This window comes from Electrona antarctica (genome assembly GCF_951216825.1).
Source record: "Electrona antarctica genome assembly, chromosome: 17".
NCBI lineage: Eukaryota > Metazoa > Chordata > Actinopteri > Myctophiformes > Myctophidae > Electrona > Electrona antarctica.
Genome location: NC_136798.1, coordinates 30,951,105 through 30,970,033, shown reverse-complemented (window position 1 = coordinate 30,970,033; position 18,929 = coordinate 30,951,105). Strand labels below are relative to the sequence as shown.

Sequence of the window (18,929 nt, the reverse complement as noted above, 5' to 3'; positions counted from 1 at the left end):
AAAAATAGTAGGACTGTGTTTGGAAACATTTATCGCATCCAGTCAAGCCCATCACACCCGGGTGCAGTCGCGCTCGCCGCTCAAATCACAGAAGTCTGTATGTTGCTGAGGTACCACGGCGAGCTGATCTTGAAGAAAAGCGATCGATATTGGTACTAGAGATTAAAGAACGACAGGTAAAGTGCACCGAATAGTGCGAATACCCATGACTTTGTATGTTTGTTGCTGGTATGGGAATGACTGACGCTCAGAGCAGTCTGCTAAAAAATGCCTAAATTGTAAATTGATATAGGGCTACAGACTACAGTTGATATGAAGTAGACTAATGAAATGGTTTTCATCGGCTGTATCATGGTGTTGGGTGTTTACTTTAGTGCTTGTGAAGTTGTGTAGGCCTGCAGATTTATGTCTAGCATTTTGGCAGGTGCCCCACTGCACACTAGTCTAATTATACTTGTATGTTTCGATCCTTTTGATTTTTGTCAGAAGACGATTGAAAGTTGAAACAAATGTTTGTAGTGATTCATGCAGTTCTGACATTGGCTATTATAAATTATAATAGGATATCTAGTGGAAGCCTAGACTGTTCCTAGCTTTTAAGTTAATTTATTTTAAGTTAATATATGCAAAACATTTGATCAGCTTCTGAAAGAAAATTTAAACTATAGGAAGTCTTGGCCTGCTAAGTAGCCTACTGTAGCTCAGTGAGAAGAACTTGTTAGGCAAGGATTGCAATTGTATTCCTGTTCTGAGAACTAGTTAGACATGTGACCAGTGGTGCCTGCCTGGGTGTGATGGAAGGGAATCTCAGAACAGGTGAGACAGCTTTTTCACAATTTGGTCATTTAGTTGATGTCATTGACGACAACGCAAGTCATGTTTGAAAGCAGTTTCCATTTGTAATGGGGCTGTTAATAGCTCTTATTTGTCAACAAACAGTAGGCTACATGTACAATGTGTTTTTGTTTACGAAAAAAGGTTGTGACCTCAAATGTTATTCTTCTTGTATATAGGTGAGAGAGAGGAGAGACGCAGAGAGAGACAAAATGAAAATTCCCTGTATCTCTAACCCCCAGCATCTACCCGTCTCTGTCTCCTATAGCCAGGCCATGAGGGACAGACTGAGCCACCTGCAGGAGCTGTCCAATGGCCACGTGGAGCAGATGGAATACGCAGAGTCGGCAGTCTCGGACACCTTCAGCAACGTGGACCTGGAGGAGGAGCTGCCTCACGAGGCTGTGGTATTCGACAGCAGTCCTGCCCTGAAGGGTGTCTTTGACCAGTCCCAGGACATCCACCGGGAGGTCCAGCTCATTCGGCTGGATGTCAATCGACTCCGCGAGCAGAACTCCCGTGTGCTCACCGCCACCACCCGCATGAGCACCATCAAGAGGGACTCTAATGCCATCGCTGTGGATATCAAAGCGCGGGCCGAGGGCGTCCTAACGAGGCTACGGGACATGGATAGCACAGCCCAAAACCTGGAAGAAGAGCACGGTTCTAATGCTGCCGCTACACGCATTGCCAGAACGCAGTATGCCTGCCTCAGCAATAGTTTCCGTGATGCCATGTTTGACTACAATGAGGTGGAGATGAACCATCGAGAGGGCTGCAAGGCACACATACAGAGGCAGATGGAGATTGTGGGGCGGGAGGTGACTGGAGACGAGGTGGAGGAAATGATTGAGACAGGCCAATGGAACATCTTCAATGAGAACATAGTGATTGAAGGTAAAACGGCTCGCTCAGCCTTGAACCAGATAGAGAAACGCCACCAGGATTTATTAGACCTGGAATCCCGTATTCAGAACATCCATGACATCTTCCTGGACATTGCAATGCTGGTGGAGGAGCAGGGCCCCATGTTGAACTCGATCCAAACCAATGTCCAGAACACTGACATGGCAATACAGGAAGTTCTGGTAAAACTTAGCAAAGCCAAACGCCATGACAAGAACAACCCCTTTAAGAAGATGTTTTGTGGCTGCTTTCCGTGTTACAAATGAGACTGATAGAGTAACGGCATGGGTTAAGGGAATGCCAGTGCTGTCCGGAAAGAGAATGAGGCCTTTAGAAGTATCGCATAACAAATCTGCAACGTAAACTTTACTGGAAGCATATAGTGAAAAGACACAATAATAGCTTTTTCCTGTGAATAAATCTGAGAAGTGAGTAGTGACCAGATGTTTGGTTGCACTTTACTCAAAAATCATGGAGTCATGCTATGTTCATTATATCCTGAGATGTGGTACAGATTTGGGTCAAATCGTATTTGAATATACCGTAACCCACTTCGTAATTTGTTTTAGCTTAAAGTTCTTACTGGGTGGTGGTAGCTAGCTGTACAATTCAACAAGTATGCAATGTAAAGTACACGTCAGCTTTAAGAGATGATATCTGGATTGTACAGTGAGCTGTAGAATTATGAATGGGTCTATATTGTCATTGCATGTCAGAACCTAAAATTGTTACTTGGGAATATGAGACTGAAGGTAAAGAGACATTGTGTAGATGAAGTTGTTCCTGCAGAAATGTTCTACATTTATATTGTCGTTGTTGGGTGGAAAATCTTGTATCTCCACAACTTACCTTTCAAATCCAGTGTTCCAATGGATCCAATGTAGTTAGTCACAAGCTTTTGTTAATACGGTACGTTTCATTGGTTAAATATTTATAAAACCCTCAGACACACTTAACCACTTTCACTTTAAAAAAAATATATATATAGCAAAAATAGACTGCAAGCTGAGCTTAGATGTCTATTTATGCTACTTTTGTGTGACACTAGTATTATGAAAAGGACATCAATTTACAGGAAAAAAATATGGTTAGATATAAGATTTCTGCCGGACAGCAACAATATACTTGCATACTTCCAAAGTATATACTCAAAATCCCTCACAATCACAAGTGCCATTCCCTTTTGAGGAATGCCACTGATGATGCATATCAGTCTTGATATTTTGTAGGGATTGTATAATTGTTTCTTTGGTATTATCCGATCGTATTATTGCACTCATGAATATATTTGCTGTGGTGTGTCAGCTGCTATATAAGAATAATGCAATTAATTTCTCTTGGATTGAATTCTAAAACCACATCTACATTTGTTTTTCTATGAGTTTTTTTAAATTCTGTTTCTGATTTTGCTTTCTAATGGGAGAAAGCCATTCAAGCTTCTTCAAGACCTGTACACATTATCATGTTCCATCTAATGACTAATTTATTGTAGCATAATGTAAACTAAATAAACTGATATTAACCACTTTATACTTTGTTGACCGTCTAGGGGTCTATACTAGGACACCTAGTTTTTTTCCCTCTACCAAATCGTGTCTGCGAAAATAGACGATCATTCTACAAGCTCAAAATGTGTCCTGTTGCAATGAGCTTTTTCGAGCAGTAGATCTGCTGTTTTCGCTGAATGATTATCACAGAATAGAATCTGGTTAAACAAAAAAACGTCTGTACTTCCTTGTGCTTTTGTAAGTGTGGGAAGGTTCATGGTTGTTGCCTGGAAAGGGGCGGTGATCCGATACCACAAACACTGCACACAGCAACTTGCTGTCAGTGAAAAGATGCTTTTTGAAGTGCTGTGGACTGAATGAATCAGACACGAGGGGATATACTATCTGTTTTAATTTTTGGCTGTCTTTCAATTGAGGTAGGATATCAGGGGGTTTTTTTCAACTTCATATTATCCCTATTGAATTTAATTTCAAATAGTACCATGTGTAGCACACCTGGGTGAAACTACACAGGATTACTATAGGTCCCTAAAGAATTATTGTCTTGTGTTTATTTGGTATGGACAAAACAATCACATTGGATTGCAAATGCATTGCTTACAGTGTATTAGCACGAGTGCTAGTTTTCAACACCTGTCCACAGGTGACTTTTGTAAAATACGATAACTATAGTCTAAAACACAATCAAGTACAAAGAAATTAAAATACATTTTACATCAACAAAATCATACCCAATACAGTAACTTGTGAAACAAAAACGTAGACAATTATTCATGTAACCAGTCAATTGAACTAGGAACACATTTCACTATAGGCTTCTCTTTACTTTTACTTTAAAATACTTTAAAATAGCTTCCACTGAATCTGTTGTGCTGGCTGAATCTGTTTCTCATAGCATGAGAAAATGAATTTCCACCTCTGTCCTCTTCACTTGAAGACGGTAAAAGATGAATCACAGAGAGATAAGCAGCCTCTTATGAAAGCTATTTCTATAAAATATATTTATAGACTTAATTTACATGTACAGTATAGTCTTTTCTAATGTCTCTGAGGAATGTCATTTCCTGGTGATGCTTCCTTGTTCCTTGTTTTAAAGGATTCCTGTGATCATATCAGGTAGAACTGCTGCCATTGATTCAAATCACAGACAGGCGGAAACATACACAGACAGTCCAGGTTTCATGTGTCACTATATCATGACATAGGCAATCAAATGGCACTGTAATCCGGTTCCTCATACACGCGTGCGCACACACGCACGCACACACACACACACACACACACACACACACACACACACACACACACAGTTATCATTCATTGGGTATTAGGGTATGCACATGCATAAAGTGAGTGGTAAATCGAGTGGCAACGTGAGTTTATCGTTGTTTAATGTCATTTAATGCTATCCGATAGGACCTTTCTGTTTGGATGTACAATATGGGCTGTCAAAGCCAGAATGTGGTTTTTTGCCACTCAGTAGGCATTCCCGCATAACTTCCGGGTATGATGATGATGTCATGTCGCACGCATACCCTCCATTGCAACTCATCCCTCCAGAGTTATTACATAACATGCATTAACTAACTAATAAACCTGTCTGATGGACAGTGGGACCAGCGTTCCAATATTGCCTCCTCCTCGTTTTCTAAGCGGGAACACTTGAATGTTGATTCGACGAAATTCCTAGAAAATCTATAATTGACTTTGTATTTCACTGGTGTGTGTGTTTCTGTTTCAACAACTTCAACACATTTATACAACTACTGTTTTTTTTCCTCATCCCCATGTCTCCTATAAGCAGGATGCGAGACAGGCTGGTGACACTGAAGGCCATTCGTGAGGAGGAGGAAGAGGACGAACCAGACCTTCGTAGACCAGAGTGTGATGAGGACAATGAGAGTCTCTCCCACGAGGCAGTGGTGTTTGATCAGGGCCCCTCTGTCATTGACCAAGTCCTGGTGGAGGCCCACTCCATGCGCAAGGAGATCTCCCTCCTCCGCCTGGAGGTGGAGCGCCTGCACAGACACAACGAGCGCTTTGGCACCAGCGTGCGTCGCCTCACTCTCCTCAAACAGGACTCCGACTCCATTGCCAGAAAGATTCACCACCGAGGCGAGGCCCTTTACTCCCGCCTCCAGGCCCTGGGAGAGCAAAGTCACCAGCTGGAGGATACGGAAGGTCCCAGCTCTGCCACCAGCCGCATCGCCCGCACCCAGCATCAGACCCTGACCCATGACTTCCATGCCGTCATGGCAAACTACAATAAGGCAGAGGAAACTCAGAGAGATACGTGCCGCGAGCGTATCCAGAGGCAAGCGTCCATTCTGGGGAATGACATAAGTGATGAGCAGCTAGACATGATGGTGGATAAAGGGGGAGAAGGCTGGGCTGAGCTGTCCACCACGGTGCAGACAGATGGCGGCCGCACGGCGCGGTGGGCCCTGTGTGAGATTAAAAATAGACACAAGGAGCTGGTGGAGCTGGAGGCGAGGATCAGAGACATCCACGAGCTGTTCCAGAACATGGCCATGCTGGTGGAGGAACAGGCATCCACAATTAACAGTATTGAGGCTAATGTGTGTGGCACACTGGATTATATTGAGAAGGTCAATGTTGAGATTAAGACGGCTCTGCAGTACAAAAGGAAAAACCCATGTCTGACGTGCTGTCCCTGGCTTGCATGTTGGCGAGAGGGGGATCAGTCTTTATTATAGGCAACTAAGGTCAGGCCTGGGGCCTCAACAGTCAGGGGGCCTTTTTAAGTATAAATAAACTGTTCATTAATTCAAAACTTTTTGTGTGTGCAGGGTTCGCCTAGGGCCTCCAGATCCCTATAAATCCGGAGACGTTAAAGAAACATGCTTATATAGGAGTTTTATTTATTCAGCTGTACTGTCAATGAACGTAATTTAATCAACACACTGAAAATAAATATGAAATAAACATTGATCCTAAGTGGAATAAAATTTGGGAATTGAGAGGAAATGTGTATGCAATTTATTTTTGTAAAAGAACACAGGCGCATGCCAACACAATTTTATGAGATTTGTATTGTTTGTTGTTGTTTTCTGAACATTTGTGCAGACTAAGTACTCAGAGAAGGTCAAGAGTTTGGGCTAATTTACATATACAGTGAGTAGCCTATTTAAAAAAGAAAATCTTGAACAACAGATTAGCAGATTTGTTCTTGAGTGATAAAATAAATATGCCTACAAAAGTGTAGAGCGAGTGGGAGAGTCAGTAAATAATGATGAAAAGTGTGGATGAGGACAGGAGGGAAGAGAGCAGACGGAGAGCGAGTCTTAAAGTGTAGCGAATGAATGCAACTTATGGTCACGACTTTAAATGGATGTGTTACTTTGTGTCTCAAAAGAACAGAAAGTAGAGACTAGATGTGGAATTGTGGATAGAAAAGAAAACGTCACTGTCAATGGGCAAATTAGGAAAAAGGATTATAAAAAGGTTCAGAAATGAGAAATTGACACTGCTGTCCCATCTTGAGAAAACTAAAGATGCCCTTTGAGTTGACCTGGCTGATGGAAAAGGACGACGTAAAGAGCACGGTGAGATAAACACTCAGGAAACTGCAGTGTGAGAAAACGTAATTACGTTCCTCTTAAGATGGTTTGTTCAAGGATCGAAGCACATAACATTGTCTACAATAGGAAAACACACCATTCAACAGGTTCCTCCAGATTCTTTCTGAGTCACATGAGGAACTGTCAAAACTTTAGACATTAGGGGAGATGCGTCATGTCTATTCTTAGTCTTTAATTTTAGTTATAGAGAACAATACTGTTAGAAACACTGAGTGCAATGCTGAAGAAAAAAATACAGTAGTTTAGCATTTTGTCTTCCACATTTATTGAAAGTTTATCTAAAAATAGATGAATGAATGACATTTATCAAATTAAAATCTGAATTCCTTTTCTCTCGTCCATCCTACCTAGCCTCGCGATACTATTCACTGGGTGGATCGTCCCTCAGTATTAGATTTCCTTTTTTGCAATGTCCCGCCCCGTATTTGAATACTGGGCCCTGGTTGGTATATATATATAGCCTGGTTCTGTCATTTCAAAAAGTTGACAGTAGGCACAGACCTACTCGGGAATGAACCAAATTGGAAATGATGCAAGTTGGGAATGTGGATGCAATAGCCAATTTATCCACTGTTGTACCCATCTGGGCAATAATGATTATCAGACTGAAGCTTCCAACCAAGCAGTTCAGTGGAGTGGACGGGGTCTATGGTGTGGACCTGAACTCATTTAACTTTAATAGCCTTTTCAGGTGTCCCAATACACACTAATGGTGTATTGCGACCACACTATGGAATCTAGCATTTCCCGTCAGTGTGTTGGTTGGTTGGTCACCCCAGGCAAGCCCCCCAGGTCATCGTGACATCACGTGACATCAGCCCCCTGGTCACCCCAGGCAAGCCCCCAGGTGCCCAGGTCGTCGTGACATCATCAGGGATGGATATATAGTAAATGCGACCTGCTGTCGCAGTTTAGCCCATATATGGAGATCCCTGATGTCATCAATATTGTCCAGAAACTCATCTGACCTCAAACCTCAAACCCTTAGATCTCCATATATGGATATATCAGAACCTGTTCTGACATTCCATATGTTGATCCTTCCCCATCCATCATTCCTTTATGTCTCCCTTTTGACTTAAACCTGTCCATTCAAACTCTAGACGGGCCTGCCCCAAAGTTATTAGTACAGCTGCACCTGGCAGCCGTCGAAAACTAGTTCTCAACAGGCCGAAAATTAAGGCCCGGCCCTACCTGGGCACCCATCAAACCCTGTACACTGAAAAGAATGTCCCCGCTACCACCATTAGATCTCCATATACTGTATGGAGCTGACCTGTTTTGACATTACATATGTTGATCTGACCTCATCAAACCCTGTACACTCGAGACATTCTCCTTATATGGAAAGCTACAGAATTCATTCCATGTTGATCTGACCCCCCATGCCAAAGCGCCAGTGCTGGCCCAGCAGTCTGTTGTCAACAAGGCGGATGCGTGCTTGCGACCTCTGTCGCTTCTCGCCCTCAGGCGTCTTACTGGTATTGACCCTATAAACAATTTAATGTATGGTTTTGCCCACTCAATTCATAATTAACGTTCCAATTTTGGAGCTCTGGCTCATGGACTAAGAAGCGGGCCGGTTCAACCCTGGTGGAAAAGGGGCCATGATGTCGTAGTAAATCAGTGTCCTACATATTCTGAAGAAAACCTGGAGACTTGATATTCAGGTCTTATGATCAGAATAAGAAAATTATAATAGTGTGTAAAAAAAGAAAACACAGATATACTGTAGTTACATCAAAGACACAGAAGGCAGTTTATAGCTTCTCCTCAGACAAGCTGGGCATTTATGGCACGTATAAATACATTTTAAAAGCAGTATAAATACTTTTGTAACAGAAATGCATTTTAACAGTAGAAATAACGGTGTGTAAAATGTCGGTGGCCAATCCGGGTGCAGGCATTTGTTCGAACATACCAAGAGGCCGACAGTCATTAGTCCGACACCCTACCCAAACACTAACGCCACAAGTGATTTGTAACCCGCAGCACGGGTGATTTATAACCCGCAGCACAGGTGATTTATAACCCGCAGCACGGGAGATTTATAACCCGCAGCATGGGTGATTTATAACCCGCAGCGCATGGCAGGCTTTTGGTATGTTGGATAAACTTCTGCACCCCGGCCAATCCGGGTTGGTTTGCATAAAGTTACGGCTCACAGCTTTAAATCCATTAATACCTGGAACGTACTGTATCTGTGTCACCTTATAGCTTTAAACCAGTTTTAACCATTATTTTATACTTTAGCTGTTGGAAAAATAGCAGATCTACAAGCTTGTAGATGTGTAGGGGGGGGGGCCCTCTGGGACAAAATATTCTGAGATGGGGACGGGTCAGTGGCCAAATACACATAATTCTGGGGGTCCTTGACATGAAATAGTTTGAGAACCACTGACATAGAAACATGAGGTTTTTCAGAAAACTTTAAGGATTCAGAAGACATTTATAGAATCGGGTCCTCAGGTCATAACACTTTGAGAGCTGCGCCCTCTAGTGGTCTAATGGTACCTCGGCACCATGCTTCACATCAACATCAAGCCCCGCTTCCGTGTCACACGCTTCACAAAGACGAAATCGAAAGCACATTGTAGTCTAGCAGCTGGCGATGTTTATCTTTCACCAGAAACAGTAATATGTCGGCCGCAATGGGATCAAAAATCACTACTAATCTGAACGCCGGACGGATCTGACAAAGACACAGATTTTGGAGTATCTTTCAGAGAAAACATGCAGGAAAGAAATCATGAGTGGATTCCAATGGGGTGCTCGTGCATTTCGCCTTGTGCCTGGAGGGACATAGCAACCTGCCTAGCAACCTGGGCGCAGTAGAGGTACATGTTTGGCTTCTGCCGGTGGATTTTGATATAAAGCGATTACCGGCGGCGCTGCGGGTTCGTCTATCAAAGGGTAATTATGATAACGTGCAGTGCCGTGGGTCATGGCGACAACAGGCCACGCCTGACACACAGGCCACGCCCACATGACCCACCCATCCTAGGTATACATATTTAGCATAATAAACAGGTCACATGGTTTTGACTTGACACTTTTACTGAATATTGACGAAATATTCCGTCATTTAAGTTTATTTTTTTTAATTAAAAAGTTATGTGTTTATGTATTTGTTTGCTAATAAGTTAAAGCAGCACCATGCAGTTTGGGTTATCATCAGCGGCCACGTTGGACACAAAACATGGCAGCCAACCGTCTTTGGACTTCATTACCCAAGAGTCTCTGCAAGCACTTCCAGCGAGGATGCACTGTGATTGGCCAGTCTTGGCTTTGACTGGCAGACAGACAAGGACCTTAATGGAAACAAGCCACAAAAACCTAAACAAAACAAGTCAGGGTGTGGACTTGTAGATCTTATTTCAGAGCCAGGGTGTGTGATCTTATAGATCACGTCGGTGGCCAATCCGGGTTGGTTTGCATAAAGTTACGGATCACAGCTTTAAAACCACTGAGACCTGAAAAGCATCTGTGTCACCTTAGCTTTTAACCACTTTTAACCATCATTTAAACCATTAACAGCAGATCTACAAGTTTATAGCACGGCACTTGTAGATCTGATATTTGAACATTTGTGGAAATGTGGCGCACATCTATGAATATACTTTCACTGCGAACGTTTTTTTTTACTCAAATCGGGGTTTTTTTTTAACTCAGGGCCAGCGTGTGTGATCTTGTAGATCTCCTATTTCAGAGCCATGGTGTAGACTTGTAGATCTCCTATCACAGGGCCAGGGTGTAGACTTGTAGATCTCCTATTTCAGAGTCAGGGTGTAGACTTGTAGATCTCCTATTTCAGAGCCAGGGCGTAGACTTGTAGATCTCCTATTTCAGAGCCAGGGTGTAGACTTGTAGATCTCTTATCTTAGGGCCAGGGTGTGCACTTGGTAGATCTCCTTGGGGAAGTCCGTCTGCTGCTCTTCGTGGACGATGCGTAGCCCCGCCTCCCTCACCAGGGTCCGCACGATGTCCAGGTCTCTGCAGACGCTGCTGTCCGTCTCGTCAGGGACGACGCCCTCGAACGCCACGTTGTCCTTGATGACCACCAGGCCATTGGGCCGCAGTGCCGAGCCGCAGCGACGCAGGAACGCCACCAGGTGCTCGTCGGTCAGGTGACCTGGGTGGGGTGGGGTGGGCGGGGGGGGGATTAGAGAGGTGGAGGAGGAGTCAAAGGTTAACACTTTTACTGCCCCAGAGGGAGATCTCCTTCTTTTAATGCTTTATATTTATTCGATATCAGAGCGCGCTATACTAGAGCACTGCACAGTAGTGTTTTATTAATCCCATTAAGGCCCGCAGTGACCGCCTGTCCACCGCTCCCGCCCCCAAAACAAAAAATGTACTCACTCTGTGCCGAGATCGCCTTTTGACGCCTCCCGGTCTAAACGCCCTCTGCGTCCTCACTTTTTATCCTCAATATGTACTTTGCTCAGCCAATCAAATCATCACTATGAGGTGATGAGCCAATCAAATCATCACTATGAGGTGATCAGCCAATCAAATCATCGCTATGATTCACACAAACACAAAACTGGGCATAGGAGGAGCTCAAAAACCTCACCGATGACCCACTGGACCCAGATGACGTCGTAGCGCCCCGGCTCAGGGACAAAGTCCTGCAGGCCCTGGCAGAAGTAGTGTCCGACCCGCTGGGCCACCTCGGGGCCCAGGTAGGCGGGAGCCTGGTCCAGGAACTCCCGCGTGACGTCCACCATGTCCACGGTGGAGAACAGAGGCAGCAGCAGACGCTTGGTGATGCGACCGATGCCCGCTCCGCAGTCCAGGGCACATCCGGTCCCCGTTTTACCCTCTCCCTCCTGTCGTTAAACGCAGAAGACAATTTACAATGTAGACGTTTATCAGACACTCTTAATCCAGAGCGATTTACAGTAAGCAAGAACAACGCATGGTAATACATCAAATGCATAGAAATGGTCATCAAGGATCATACGCAATAGGGTTGTGTGGTTTTACGGTTTAATGCGGTTTCATGATCTTGGCCATCTCGTCGGCCAAACCGCGCCACGCGACATGTGCGTTGGGTGCCCGTGATCATCGTTTCCGGAAGCAAGTAGTAGAGAGAATGGCAGCGTCACATAATAGCAGGAGATTGGTCTCAAACAAACCCCCCCCCCCCCCCCCCCCAATATGGGAAGACTTTGGATGTATTGTCTACTAAGGTTGAGAGCCAGCAGCCAGGGTACTCTCCACCCAATATTGCCCCACCCAATATGCCAAAACATTTCATCCACTGTCAGCCGCAAACTCGGCGATCACGCTAGAAAATGATGTGAGAACAGCTGCGCTCCCAAGCTGGAGTTATACCTCGCCGTACAGTTGACCGTGTGTAGAAAGTAGCAGATCTACAAGCTTACAGCGCATCGCGCCCACAAGTTGAACGAAAGTTGCTCTATATGGTAGATATAGGTCAACAATATGAATGAATGTTTTGTAGATTAATTCATTTTTAATGCGTGGCCCCCAGTGCCCCTCGGAACTACTTGATATTCCCCAAAACCAGAGCAGTACTCCCAGCACGGCCAGTCAATAAATACCTTTGCAACCACGATATTAAAAGGAGAATTCCATACTAGAAGGCTTTCTTAGCTTTATTTGTAGTCGTTACGTCCCCACCAAAGAGCTCCAGGTATAATTTTGTGCAAAAGTGCATTATTGGCTATTTCCCCTACCATAAGCCCCCAATGGGGGTTGGGTTTTTCTGCTAATTCGCTTATTTCCATCGAAATAAGTAGTAAAGTGTGCCGCTTGGGATACTATGAAAATAAGCGAATTAGCACAACACCCCATAGCCCCATTCAATTCAATGCAATTCATTGAGGGCTTATGGTAGGGGAAATAGCCAATAATGCACTTTTGCACAAAATAACACCTGGACCTCTTTATACTACAAATAAAGGTAAGAGAGCCTTTTAGTATGGAATTCTCCTTTAATAGTAAATATTTCATACAGCTTTATGTCAAAAAATCCAAACTAACCCTTTAAATACCTCATAATGTATCTAAATTTGGATCACCAGGAAAATGTTATCAGGTATGATTAAATATATAACTGAATTAAAGACGCTACAGGAAACAACTACCACCAACTCGACACATTAATGAGACCAGAAGGTGTGACTTACTCCCAGGAACTTCTGTAGGAACATCTTGGATCCGTTCAGGTCGACATTGGAGATGCTGCCGTAACCTCCCAGCATGCCATCTACCGTGGGGGGGACGTCCCTCCAGTAGTCCTCTGCCTGGAAATGGATGAATGAATGGATGGATGGATGGGTGAGTGAGTGAGGAATTAATTTTTATTTTTAATTTCTCATCACAAAGACACATCCCTTATGGGATTATAAAACAGCAAAAACACAAACAGTATCACATTAACTTCCTGAATACAGAAACTACACAAAACGAAAAGAAAAGAGAAGAGTTGGTTAATACCTCAAAACAGAAATAAATATATATATCACATAGCCTATATGTATACTTTGTCCCACGCTTTTGGTGCATTCACATGGGCAGATGCAAAGACGAATGGGAGTATAATTTGGAGCAGCTACATGCATCATAGCGTCTTTGCATCGTCATGTCGCTGGCTTCCATTGACACTGAACGGTAGACTGCGTCGTCGTGTCTGACCGTGTGAGCGCAAACGCAAGTGCAAATATCTTATTATATGTTTGAAAATGCAAACCTGGGTGTAGAAGCTCTGTGGCGTGGGGGTCTCCATCTCTGAACCGCTTGTCCGGATGTCTGGGGACAAATAAACAACAATTACACAACATAGTCCCTAAAAAGGGACAAGACATATGTGGTATCATTTTGTTCTTCTGACATCCAGGAGTGCTAAATTGTGTGATAGCAGTTTCAGAAGGGCAGCTGAATATGATTTTAGGGGTATAATCTGATTATGCAAAACCATATAATTCATTGTTATCCAAACTCCAAAATTATTCACTTTTATGCACATTTCTGATGTTTGTACCATGGATGGGCATGGCCAACATCATAATAGAACAACAAACATGCTGAATTATACTTCTTGTAGCCATACCGGGAAAATCCACAATAACTTCCTCTCTGAAACAGGGTACATCTTAAACTTCTGAATGATACGTCTTTTTATGGGTTTATGAGGATGTAGAAACCATTTAGTCATTACTTTGAAGAGTCAGGAACTCTCAAACTCAAGGTTGTACCCCAGCACACAACGCAACTCAGGAAAACATGTAATAAATGAGGACCACACAACTAGACTTAACTTAGAGATTCTCACACACACACACACACACACACACACACACACACACACACACACACACACACACACACACACACACACACACACACACACACACACACACACACACACACACACACACACACACACACACACACACACACACACACACACACACACACACACACACACACACACACACACACACACACACACACACACACGTTACTTCTGGAGATACTGATGAAATGGTTCTCTGTTTAGCATTCCAAAAACACATCCCTTGTCCCATCTATCAGAAGTGTGGTACACAAAACCGCACACGGTTTGTGGCCTTGGTTTTGGAGAGAACCTCTGTGAGAGTCTGTCACATATTTACAGGATATGACATTGTGAGTGCCTTTGCTGGTCATGGAAATCTGAATGCACTGAGGTTATTGAAGAAAAACCTTGGCCAGACTTGGGATGTTTCAACAGAGCTCTTTGACCGACTGCAGTAGTTCACTTGTAGCTGGTACCTGTCTGGGACCACCTCCAGTGACGTGAACAAGATCCGCTACCATCTTTTCTGTGCCAGGAGAGGGGAGTTGTTCCAGTCAACTCCCACCATATAGAGAATGTCTATTTCTCCATGCCCTCCATGCCAATTACCAGACTAGAATATGGAGATGCTCTCTGCAGACTCACGCATCTGCACCAGATCCCATACAGAGTGGATGGACAACTGTTGATGGTGGAGAGTTAGCAATTCAGTGGATGCGCAGTTGCGCACAGCCCCTGCACCAGATGTAGTCCTTGAGTTTTTGGCCTGTAAATGTGCACAAGTATGCAAGCTTCCTAACTGCAGTTGTCTCATCAATGGTTTGAGATGTACAGACCTCTGCAAACTCCAGAACTGTACAAACCAAGCACCTGAGGAAGATTCAATGCCTACAGTTGAACAGGACAGTTCTGATGAGGAAGAGGTTCCATAGTTCAATACAGCCATTGACATCTATAGACGTAATTTGGTGTTTTCAGTGTTTACGATAGAGGGCGCTCTTCCACAACCTGTGCAACATTAATCTACGGCTTCCGAATCAGAGGTAGACAGGAGAAAATGTGATCAAAACCAATCCAAGACATGTGTAGTATTATAGGACATTTTGGATCCAAAATGACCTTGACATTGACCTTTGACACATGACCCTGAACTTGAATTGCTTCAGTCACCTCTTAAATCAACTCAGCACCCCACAAAATGTATACTTTGATGTCAGAATCATCCAAATCGGCCCATTAGTCGTTGAGTTATGCCTTTCACTATATACCATTTTTTTCATCATATATCAGATATAAGGGCCAAAAGCAAGTAATCAGCTGCCATTTTGACATTGCTATCACATAATTGCATAAACTACAGACATGTAGCAATACAAAAATCACATTGTCGTTTTGTCCCTTTTTATGGCAACAATATCCGATAATAAGGCCTCTGGCCTAAGGACTAATTGTGGATTTTCCCGGTATGGCTACAAGAAGTATAATTCAGCATGTTTGTTGTTCTATTATGATGTTGGTCATGCCCATCCAATGGCATCCATGGTACAAACATCAGAAATGTGCATAAAAGTGAATAATTTTGGAGTTTAGATAACAATGAATTATATGGTTTTGCATAATCAGATTATACCCCTAAAATCATATTCAGCTGCCCTTCTGAAACTGCTATCACACAATTTAGCACTCCTGGATGTCAGACGAACAAAATGATACCACGCATGTCGTACCAACGCATGTCGGGAGCGACGGGTGATTTCCGCATGTCGGACCTTTGGTGTGTCGGATCTGCGTGTGCACCCCCACAAGAGGTAGGTTCCAGCAGTGGTCGTCAACACGCCACAAATGTGTTCCTGGCAAGACTAGGCCTCGGAGTCGTCCGTGGCAAATTATATCGTTTTTACACACCATTATCATGTTCTTATTTTGATCATGAGACTAGGGTGACCAGATGTCCCCCTTTGCGTGGGAGTCCCTCATTTCCAAGACTTTTCAGGCGTCCCACAAATCGAGACCCTGCTGTCCCACATTGTGACTGGCAGGCATCAGTGTTCAAATGCCCTAAATATATAGTTAGTAGTTGGCTATCTGTTGTAAAGCTCTCATTGTCTCTTTTCCTGCAAGATGTGTTTTTATGCCTGTTAAAATAACATGAGAAATGTTACAGTACCAAGTTGGCCATATCACCCATGACCAAAATTAGCATTTTAAAACAAAATGTGAGATGCCAGAGGGGTTTAAAAACAAAACGATAGGCCAATGGTCGAATATGACATCAAGGCATTTAATAGCAATTTAAGTCAAAAGTTTCTATGCCAACCCCGTCCCCGTCTCATCCCCCCATCCCACGTGTCCCACACAAGCAATACTCCTGTCCCTCAAATGAACAGTTTGGATCTGTCACCCTATGAGAGCCCAAATACTGAATGCCAGTCTCCAGTTTACTATGAAGTATGACACATACATTAGAAGTCCAACTACTAGTGGTTCTCAAATGTTTTACTTGCAACAAGGACCCCCTTAACTGTGTGTACAAATGGAACGAAAAGGACCCGTATTTGTACACTCTCTGAGTTACAGACATGTAAAGGTCATTTAGAGCTAGGTCTTTGCTTGTGTACTCATTTTGTGTATGTCCGTGGCAAAAATAGAATTGACAAATGTCCACCACAAGCCAGCATGGATTGGTGATGACCCTGGTTTTGACTGAGAAAGCAACCTGATTGGTTGAAATATAGCCATCTACCCGTTTCAAACGTGCATGATGGCACACCTAATCAAAAAACAAAATCAGCTGTACTGATGAGACCCCTAAACCTGACCTCTAAATGTCTAATGCTAATCTTAACCCCAATGTGAATGTGTTTCTAATTGTAAAAAATCTGCTTTCGACCACGAAACAAAAAGGAATAGTTTCTCACGATGTCCATTCCTTTACATTCCACGACACTTGTGGGGACATTTGTTCCTCACAACAGTAACACACCAAGCACGCACCAAATGTGTCTCCGCGTGACATGACGACACCTCTAGCTGTCAGCTGTCATGTCAATCACCCCCCCCCCCCCCTGCCTGCCTGCCCGCCCGCCCGCCCACCCACCCACACAAAAAAAATAAACTGAAACTGAACTGATTTAGGCCAGATTTAACTATTTTTATGCCTAGAACGACTTTGGACAATTAATTAGGTTATTAATCCAGAATAGCCTCTTTCATATTTACCATATACCTAGTAGCGTTCCACATCACTAGGAAGTTCCTAGTCCGGGGGTATTTCACAGTGGCAACTACTACACAGTTGTGTAGTGAATGAATGCATGGGACCCGAATGGAAACAAGACCGCAAGGTCTTTTTTCGGTGCCATCCTTTTGGATCAATGTGCTTCGACTGTACCATGTACTGTTTTGCATTTGTTATTGTCTAATAAATAATCAATCAAGATGGCCACTGCATAGACTCCTGTAATGGATCTTTAGCAGCGTTTTTCTCAGAATTGAGGCTCAGATTGAGGTGATTGAATGCCGATGCTAGGAGTTCAATAAAAAGTATGCGCTAACTCACGGTTACAATATTAACGTTTAGGATGAACACTTATGTGGACATCCCACAGTACAGTTGTAAAGCCAGATTACTACTTCCGGTCAATTTGGGCTGAATTTCGGGGTTTTCAAAATAAAAGACACCTTTCCTACAGCCGGCGGCGAGGGACATTTGACTGAATTGTGGTAGCAGTCAAACTTCAAAGTGTTAAGCAATTGTTTAATTCAGCACGCTCTAAACATTTTTACTTTCCACTCCTAATTCTATCATCTGTAGCTCTCAGGAAATACCTTTACTTTTTTGGATACGATACTGTGAAAAGGGTTTTCTCCACTGCTCTTGAAGGGCTCGACCCATTTCTACCTATGCAGGGTATCCTGAGTCCTGACACGGAACCTCTTCTCTGAGTTTAACAGCAGAGGGTGAGGTTCCGTGGAAAGTAACTACCGGTATACGTATATTTACTCAAGTACTGTACTTAAGTACAATTTTGAGGTCCATGATGAAGTCCATGATCACATTCACACATGATCACAAGTTCACAACAACCAGAGCAGAGGGAGTTCCACAAACCACGTTCAACCCAGATGTACTCAAGTAGCCGCCTACATTTTGAATTCCGGACATTTTAGTTCTAACAGTATATTTCTAAATCCCAGTATTGTACTTTCACTTGAGTAAAACATGGGGGAGCCTACATGCTTCCTCTCTCCCATTCATGTGTGTTGGACGTGCGTTGTTGACATGATCACACACACACACAGAGCTAATTACTATAATTATAATCCTATATAATGACGTTGTGAACTAATAATATCAATATAATAATGACACTAACCTTATTTTCGTCTCGACGTCGTCACTAGAGACAGATCCTCTTCTAGACGCTAGTCCATGGTGCGACACGCGCGCAGGCACGCCAGTGACAAGGCAGCAAATATTAGCTAGCAAATATAAGACTTCCGGTGCCCGAGCTCTTCAGAATAAAAGTATACGCTAAAGTAAACAAAAACGATTAATGCACATTAAAACAATAAATTAAGTATTTAAACGAAAATATGCGACTAATTATGTTTGTGTATTTCATTAACATTTGCATATAAACATAATTTTAATGTTAAAAAAAATAATTCTGGGAATTATTTCGGGTACCCCCTGGCTATGCGTCGCGTACCCCTAGGGGTCCGCGGACCCCACTTTGGGAACCGCTGCTCTACACCCCACTCTCCGCT

The 18,929-nt window shown here is 43.3% G+C and overlaps 2 protein-coding genes across 2 annotated transcripts; one reads left to right on the top strand and one right to left on the bottom strand.

Annotated features, from left to right (window-relative positions):
* Positions 1-35: 35 nt before the first annotated feature.
* On the top strand, positions 36-6,041 carry LOC306941073 (uncharacterized protein). The gene is made up of 4 exons (XM_079526378.1): positions 36-176; positions 1,103-1,995; positions 3,491-3,506; positions 5,053-6,041. Exons 2-4 carry the CDS (start codon positions 1,110-1,112, stop codon positions 5,963-5,965), a joined length of 1,815 nt encoding a protein of 604 aa, XP_079382504.1. The 5' UTR covers positions 36-176; positions 1,103-1,109; the 3' UTR covers positions 5,966-6,041.
* A 3,899-nt stretch (positions 6,042-9,940) lies between these two features.
* Positions 9,941-18,646, bottom strand: LOC306940912 (N-terminal Xaa-Pro-Lys N-methyltransferase 1-like). The gene is made up of 5 exons (XM_079526172.1): positions 18,536-18,646; positions 13,572-13,630; positions 13,009-13,125; positions 11,427-11,682; positions 9,941-10,982 (listed from the first exon to the last, which is right to left on the bottom strand). The coding sequence occupies exons 2-5, from the start codon at positions 13,605-13,607 to the stop codon at positions 10,726-10,728; spliced, it is 666 nt and encodes a 221-aa protein (XP_079382298.1). The 5' UTR covers positions 13,608-13,630; positions 18,536-18,646; the 3' UTR covers positions 9,941-10,725.
* Positions 18,647-18,929: the final 283 nt, after the last annotated feature.

Bases quoted from the DNA above. Each gene is read 5' to 3' on its own strand.
- LOC306940912 (XM_079526172.1), bottom strand. From the start codon at position 13,607: ATGGAGACCCCCACGCCACAGAGCTTCTACACCCAG. The intron at 11,683-13,008 runs GTAAGTCACACC...GTTTAACGACAG, and splicing joins TCCTACAGAAGTTCCTGGGA to GAGGGAGAGGGTAAAACGGG. The intron at 10,983-11,426 runs GTGAGGTTTTTG...CACCCCACCCAG, and splicing joins CTGGGTCCAGTGGGTCATCG to GTCACCTGACCGACGAGCAC.
- LOC306941073 (XM_079526378.1), top strand. From the start codon at position 1,110: ATGAGGGACAGACTGAGCCACCTGCAGGAGCTGTCCAATGGCCACGTG.